The sequence below is a fragment of the Lathyrus oleraceus genome, chromosome 6 (assembly GCF_024323335.1).
Source record: "Lathyrus oleraceus cultivar Zhongwan6 chromosome 6, CAAS_Psat_ZW6_1.0, whole genome shotgun sequence".
NCBI classification, from domain to species: domain Eukaryota; kingdom Viridiplantae; phylum Streptophyta; class Magnoliopsida; order Fabales; family Fabaceae; genus Lathyrus; species Lathyrus oleraceus.
Window position 1 is genome coordinate 75,117,643 of NC_066584.1, and position 7,914 is coordinate 75,125,556.

The 7,914-nt window shown below is 38.2% G+C and overlaps 1 protein-coding gene and 1 non-coding gene across 2 annotated transcripts; one reads left to right on the forward strand and one right to left on the reverse strand.

Moving 5' to 3' along the window:
* Positions 1-690: 690 nt before the first annotated feature.
* Positions 691-2,338, reverse strand: LOC127094100 (uncharacterized). The gene is made up of 3 exons (XM_051032969.1): positions 1,916-2,338; positions 1,112-1,840; positions 691-999 (listed from the first exon to the last, which is right to left on the reverse strand). The coding sequence occupies exons 1-3, from the start codon at positions 2,336-2,338 to the stop codon at positions 691-693; spliced, it is 1,461 nt and encodes a 486-aa protein (XP_050888926.1).
* A 225-nt stretch (positions 2,339-2,563) lies between these two features.
* On the forward strand, positions 2,564-2,670 carry LOC127098931 (small nucleolar RNA R71). Its single transcript, XR_007793614.1, has one exon. It is a non-coding gene; the product is annotated as a small nucleolar RNA R71 (small nucleolar RNA).
* The last annotated feature ends 5,244 nt before the right edge of the window (positions 2,671-7,914 follow it).

Below are 7,914 nucleotides of genomic sequence, written 5' to 3' on the forward strand. Positions count from 1 at the left end.
AATCATCCATAAAAACTTCCATAATCTCGTTGAGGAAGTCTATGAAGATTGACATCATACAACGTTGGAAGGTGGTTGAGGCATTGCAAAGTCCGAAAGGAATTCATATATAGGCAAATGTTCCATAAGGGCATGTAAAGGTTGTTTTCTCTTGATCTTCGGGGTGAATGGGAATTTGGAAAAATCCAGAATATCCATATAAATAGCAAAAGTAAGAGTGTATGGCTAGGCGCTCAAGCATTTGATCTATGAATAGAAGAGGGAAATGATCTTTCCTAGTCACCTTATTCAGTTTTCTATAGTCGATGCACATACACCAACCACTTTCTATGCGCTTAGCTACATGCTCGCCTTTCTCATTTTCCACAATTATGATACCTCATTTTTTAGGTACCACATGTACAAGGCTCACCCACTCACTATCTGAAATTTGAAAAATTATACCAGCCTCTAGTAGTTTCAATACTTCTTTCTTAACCACATCGCTCATTATAGGGTTTAGCCTTCGTTGATGTTCTCTGGAAGGTTTAGAATCTTCCTCCAGCAAGATCCGGTGCATGCACACGGATGGGCTTATCCTTTTGAGATCAAATATATTATATCCTAAAGTTGAGGGATACTTTCGCAAGATATCTAAAATTTGGTTTGTTTCATTTCTATTCAAGGTGGCGCTTACTATAACTGGCCGATTTAGTTTTGATCTAAAAACTCATATCTTAGATTCTTGGGTAGTTCCTTAAGTTCTACAGATGGTTTTTTAGGACATGGCATATGGTTCGGGGTAAGTGCTAAGAATCCATAAAGGTCGTCATGCATGTAAGGCTCCAGTCTAAATTCGTCGTCTTCTCTTATGGGAGGCGAAGAATATTTCATTTTCTCGGGAGGTCCTTCTTGATCTAGCTCCCTTATGCATTCATCAATGATATCAATCGCATAACAAGAGTCTTCTATGAATGGTGCCATTAGGATTTTGGAGAGTAAATTATATCTTTTCATCACCTACTTCAAAAGTTAATTTTCCTCTTTTAACATCTATTATGGCTCCTGCTGTTGATAAGAAGGGTCTGCCAAGGAGGATCGGGATTTCGTCGTCTTCTTTAATGTCCATTACCACGAAATCTGTTGGGATATAAAGTTGTCCAATTCTAACTGGAATGTCTTCTAATATGCCTACTGGGTATTTTAAAGATCTATCGGCTAATTGAAGAGACATCTTAGTCGGTTGTAATTCTCCAAGGTTTAGCCTTCTACAAACTGCTAAAGGCATCAAACTTATGCTTGCTCCCAACTCTAGGAACGCGTCATCAATAACACGATTCCCTAAAATACAAGGTATGGAAAAGCTTCCGGGATCTTTTTCCTTCTTAGCAAGTTTATTCTCAGCAATGGAGTTGCACTCTAAAAGTTTTGGATCATCCAGCCTACGTTTATTTGTCAAGATATCCTTAAGGAATTTAGCATAAGATGGTATTTGGGTGATGGCTTCGGTTAAAGGGATTTCTACGTGGAGATTCTCGATCACTTTTATAAACTTTTTATATTGGTTATCAATTTTTGCCTGTTTAAGTCTTTGCGGGTATGGAATTGGTGGTTTATAAGGAGAGGGTGGAACATAAACTTTTTCTTTATCTTCTCCCTTATCTTTCACTTCATGGTCTTTTTGCCTCTCTACTTCCTCCACTTCGTCTATAGACACAACGTTTTTCTTAGAAGCCTCTGGTTCACTCAAGGCTGTTTTTACAGGTTTGTCATAGGTGTTCCCACTTCGTAAGGTAACAATGTTAGCTTTCCCTCGCGGGTTTGGTTGAGGTTGTCCAGGAAATTTCCCTCCAGGTGTGGCCTGAGGGGCTTGTTATTGTGCTATTTGTGAGATTTGGGTTTCAAGCATCTTATTGTGAGTGATTATCAAATTAACCTTAGTTCCTAATTGTGTGATAAGTTCATTTATATGAATATCTTGGTTTAGGAACTCTTTGTTTTGCTGAATCTGGGACGAAATGAAACTTTCCATGATTTTCTCTAGGTTTGGCTTTTGAGGAACGACTTGCATAGGTTGGATTTGCCTTTGAGCTTGAAAACTTGGTGGTCTTTGAGGGGTAGAGTTTTGAATAGGGTTATTGTTTTTATAAGAGAAGTTTGGATGATTCCTCCATCCCGGGTTGTAAGTGTTTGAAAACGGGTTTCCTTGGGCATAATTGACCTGGTATGAGTTTGATTCAGTCAACAAATTGCATTCTGGTGCAAGGTGTCCTTTGGTTCCACATGTTTCACAATCTACAACTACTGCGGTTGTAGGATTTGCAGAGATGTGTTCAACCTTCAGGGCTAAAGCGTCCATTTTAGCTTTCATCATGTCCATACAATTCCTCCTTATGTCTCCCTTTTATCCTCTGATGCTCATTCTAACTCCCATTGGTAATGGTTTTGTGCCATATCTTCGATGAGAGCGCAAGCGTCGGGGTAAGGTTTATTCATCAGAGCACCACCGGCGGCAGCGTCGATGGACATATTTGTGTTAGAGTGAAGTCCATTATAAAAGGTGTGAATAATCAGCCATTGTTCTAGGCCATGCTGTGGACAAGCTCTTAGTAGTTCTTTATATCTTTCCCAAGCTTCAAAAAGTGATTCACCCTAATTTTGAGTGAATCAGGTTATTTGGTTTCGAAGGACAGCGATCTTACTCGGGGGAAAATATCTTACAAGGAACACCCTCCTGAGGTCTTCCCAAGTAGTTATCGAGTTATCCGAAAGGGAATCTAACCAAGACCGTGCTCTATCTCTGAGGGAAAACAGGAATAGTCTTAGACGAATTGCCTCAGGTGAAGCATCGTTGGTCTTGAATGTATCAGCTAGTTGGATAAAAACTTTTAAATGTTGATTTGGGTTCTCTGTAGCGAGACTCGCGTGTTGATTTTGTTGTACTAGTTGTAATAAAGAGGGTTTTAATTTGAAATTATTGGCAGGAATAGCCGGGTTTACTATACTAGAACTAGGTTCATCGTTAGAAGGTTGGGCAAATTCCTTAAGTGGTCTTCGATTATGATCTTCGGCCATTGCTCTCCTAATTCTTTGGAGCAAACGACGTGCACGAGCATATCGCTCAGGTTCAGCTATTGGATCTTCTAAACTTCTGGTACTATGAGTTTTTCTCATTTACCGGCTAATAGGGCCTTAGTCTAGACGATGTAACAACAGGGTACGAAAATTTGACGTAATTGGTCCCCGACAACGGCGCCAAAAACTTGATGGTGTGTGTAATTTGCTATCCGCAAGTATATGGAACACATCAAAGTAATACAAAAGATTATCGTTCCCATAGAGACTAAATTATCAATCTATCGACTTTTATTTTTACGGTGTTTATCTAAGGTAGTCAAATAAGTAGGTTCAAGTACACTAAAAGAGAAATAATGAAATAAATAAAATCAGATAAAACGCAGGCTCAGATGTAACTCACACTAGTTAGGAAATAATCCAATTGTTTCTAAACAAACCTACTTATGGGGAAATATTTTCTACTTAGAGAAAAATCAATTTAACAGGAATTGTCGCTTTCGCGTATTCAGAACCGAGTTTACTCTCTAATTAATGCCCTTCATTGTCATAGATGAAGGGTGCTTGTCGCGTTAAAGTAGTAAACCTATTTTTAAGAAATTAAATTCTTGACTTAGTTGAAAAGTGATTTTGATTTGGAAAGTTTAACTTAAAAGGGATACATAGCTTTCGCTTAAGGATCCGGATTTTAAACCTACAAACGCGTCCGAAAACAGTTTCAAAATCGTTATCTAATAATGTTAAGAATTCCCAATTAACCGGACAAAGTGCTTTCGCTACTTTTGACCAGTTAAAACTAACCAAGTTTTTCTTGAAGAGTTGGACGGCTTTCGATCTTACCCAACTACACATCGACTCTACTTTCGTAGTTACCGAACAAAATAAGTACTGGAAACTTATGTTAAAATCAAAACATCCCCTAAAGCATTTCTATAGCTACAAATAATGGAGTATCATGTTAACGATGTTCATTACATCCTAACCTTTAATGTTTTAGCCAGACATGGATATAGAAATTAACATAGCAGAATTAATCATGTTTAAGAGAACAAGTAAATAAAATGTGCAAGTTAAATAAGCGAGTATGTAAAAGCGAGACAGGCAAATAAGTAAAGTAAAGCGTGAAAGATAAATAAAACGTAAATGCGAATAAATTGAATAAGAAACCTGCTCCAAATTGGAGACTTTAAATCTGGTACACTTGAAAAGAAAACTTGACTGGAGAGTAAAATGGCGGCAATATTGTTTGTACAGTGCTCCAACCTAACTACAACTCAAGTGCGATAACCCCTCGATGTGACAGATTATCGCTTTTACAATGGTGAACTTTAGGCTTAGTGTTGTGAACTAAGTTGGATGCCTTTTCGTGAAGTGAAAATGCCTATTTATAGAAGTTCTAAAAAGCTAGCCAAAGACAAAACTATCCTCCAACTTCCCTTAGTGGGGTCGTGCCAACAAAAGTGGCGCCCGCCATCCCCACCAAGGCGCCCTCCGTGTGTGCAACATGGAAAGATCATGGGAAACTTGGCAGTTACCACCGGTTTACAACTTACACGTCATGGCACCCTCCTTGGCAGTTGCTATGTTGGACGCCATGTGAACAAATTTCCATAAAAACTTCGATTTCTTGCTTGTTTGGCTTCGTTTCTTCACAAAAGGCTCCCGTAGGGAAAAATATCTGAAAATAGGACAAAAGGAAAACATAACACAAGAAAATGACAATAAAAACCTAACAAGCATGTGAAATCCGAGTCAAATACGCAGTGTGTTTCAATGTTATCAGGAATGCAAGAAAAGTCCAAGTACACAAGCTTGTTCCAAGTGGTTTGACCAAAAAAGTCAACATTTGAAGTCAAAGTTTCAAGGATCACAACTCCTACAATTATCAATATTTTTGAATGCTTCCTTTTTAATATGACTCTTCTCAACATCCTATACAACTTCTCTTTACATGATAAGAGCCAATTATGCCTGGAGGATCATCAAAAGTTTGGAGACATTATAGGTCATTTGCGGACTTAGTGAAATTTGACCTATTTTGAAGTGACTTTTTCTCAACTTTCAAAGATCACAACTTCTTCAATTTTCAACATTTGAGCATGATTCTTTTTGCACAATGTCATTTGTGATACCCTCTATAAGTTTGCTTCAACGGTCAAGGTCAAAATATGTTTGGAAGGCCATGGAATTCATTGAGACATTACAAGTCATTTTCAGCCATGGGACACTTGAGTTTTTCTAAGTTATATGATCAGTTTTGCTTGCCAACTTCAACATGACATAAATTTATGCTCAAACATCCAAATGCAAACTTTCTTGGCACATTGTAATCCTTTCCATGATGTCAACACATTGCAGAAAGAATGGGATTAAAAAGCCTCCTAAGTAGGATGCCCCATTGGGTTGACCATGGTGACTTGTAATTGAAGAAATTGCCATTGCCCGAATTTTGAACTTCACTAATCTCAATTCCAAGCCAAATTAACATGTGTTTTGGACCTAAACATGTTTAAACAAGTCTCTAGAAGTTAATTGACCCTTGAAGCGCATCATTTAGCTGAGTTTTAATGGATTTCGAGTCACACTTTTCTCACATTCGGATCAATTTTGTTTTCACGAATTCAACATCATTCCATACATATTTGGATCCAAACACATTCCCTATAAATAGAGGAAGCTACTGCATTCATTTACAAGCTTTTGAGAGCCAAGAAATCTCTGTTGCAACTTAGAATTTTCCAAAAAAATCAATTATCGTGTGAAGCTAGCGGAAATATACCCGTACGTATCGCACGCTCGAACATACAACAGAGTCGCCATCAAACTTTATTTATTCCCGAAGGAAAGGGAAAACATCGATAAAACCCAAGGGAAAGAGATATGCCGAGTAAGGAAGTCGGTTATGCAAGTGGAAGGTATTAGCACCCCAAATATCCATGGTACTCCATGGGAATCGTTTTGATTGTTCTCGCTCGAACATGTGATATATCTAAAGATTACTTGCAAAAGAATGGGAAAAAGTAAAATAAATACATAAAGTTCTCGGTGAGGATTGTGGCCCTCATGCCTACGCATCCTCATAGTGCAATGAGAAATTCAGAGCTCTGTAGTTCAAGGAACTAGTGGTGGGAGATGAAAAGGATTGTGATCAAGGTATGGTCTGAACCAAAGGATTATGTTTTTACTCCCTCAAGGGTGAAAATATGAACCCAAGAGTAAGGTGTCTTTTACCAGTATGTGGGCTAACATGGCTGCCACTCTAGGGTAATGCCGAAAAGATGATGAAATAAATGTTTGAGGGTATGGCCCAAACATCTCTTGGTTCATAAGGGGACGCAAGAAGGAGCACAACGAGGTAATGTATTTGGCTCAAAGATAACTAATATATCACATGGAGTGAATGAAGGTAGAATACGAATGCATCGTGGAGATGGACAGAATTAATGACCAAAGTCATAGAATTGAATATTTGGAAATAAATTACTTGAAGAAGTATTGTTTGAAACTGAAAGGTGAAAGTGTATTGGAATCAACAGGAGAAATGAGATTTGTACCATAGAGGGAATTAAATATCCGGGTACGAGCCAAACAACTCTAGGTAGAAATGCGGACTTTTCGCTAGGTGTCCTAAAAGGGTGAATATGGAATTCCAAAGAAAACTGTATTTTGATGTCAAAGAGATAGTATGTCACTGGATGAACGATTTATGATAGAATATAGATAGTGGGTCGTGAAAGGTATGAATGATGCCCTAAGGCAAATGAGGAATAAATATGAGTATGCTCATCAAGGATTCGCATGCTCGTGCCTACAGAATGATAAGGGTGATGAAAAGTATAACTTGTACCAACAAAATGATATCAAGAGAACCCACAAATGGATGGAACTTGGAATCAAAGAGTAAACAGGCATATTAGCTAAAGGAATGAATTAAATGTCTGGGTACGAGCCACATAACTCTTGATTCACAAGATGGATTGCCGCTATATCGTCCTAAAAGGGTATAGGCGAGGCCCAAGAGAAACTGTTGTTGTGTACAAGGAATAACATATCACTAGATAGAGAACAAATAGTTCGGTACCAAAGAAGAATGGTATTGGATCCATGAAGAGATAGACTCTGAATCGAAGAGCAAACCAACATCTTATCCAGAAGAGAATGAATTAAATGTTTAGGTACATGCCAAACAACTCTCAATTGATGAGGTGGACTGCCGCTAAATCGTCCTAAAAGGATAGACAATGAGTCTAAGGAGAAGTATGATTGATCTCAAAGAAATGGTATTGATTGAATGAATGGAGAATGGTTGAATAAATAAGGTAGAAATAGATAAGGTAGCTCACGAAGAAACTGGGTTCTTCTGCCTACGTATCCTTATAGTGTAATAAGGAAATTAAAGCTTTTGTAGTTCAACCCACTAGGGATGAAAGCAAGGTGATTAAGGAGGCAAGAAGAGATAATAGAATGATTGAATGAGAGAATGGAATAGACTTGATGGTTATTTGATAAGAATCACACTAAAGTCTATGAATAAAGGTGAATAGGATGAGCGTTGGGTCATTCATCCCATGCCCAAAGATATCCAGAATGGCGGTAGGAATTCTCCAGTCCCATTCCTTCTTTACTACTTTAGATTGTTATGAAGTATGTATTTATTGGACTGATGTGTGAAATGATATGCAGGGCTTGTAAGACCCCAATTTTGGCCCTAAGATCCCTCATGGCCCATATCATCTCATATCATGGCCTCAAGGATCATTGCATGCCTTTGTTTCCCTCCTAGTGGGTAGGTTGCCTTGTGTGTATGGTTCTTGATCACCAAGCATGTTTTGCATTTGTATATTATTGCTTTTCATATGT

Bases quoted from the DNA above. Each gene is read 5' to 3' on its own strand.
- LOC127094100 (XM_051032969.1), bottom strand. From the start codon at position 2,338: ATGGACGCTTTAGCCCTGAAGGTTGAACACATCTCTGCAAATCCTACA. The intron at 1,841-1,915 runs GTTAATTTGATA...CAAGCCCCTCAG, and splicing joins TCACACAATTAGGAACTAAG to GCCACACCTGGAGGGAAATT. The intron at 1,000-1,111 runs GTAATGGACATT...CTTTTGAAGTAG, and splicing joins ATATCCCAACAGATTTCGTG to GTGATGAAAAGATATAATTT.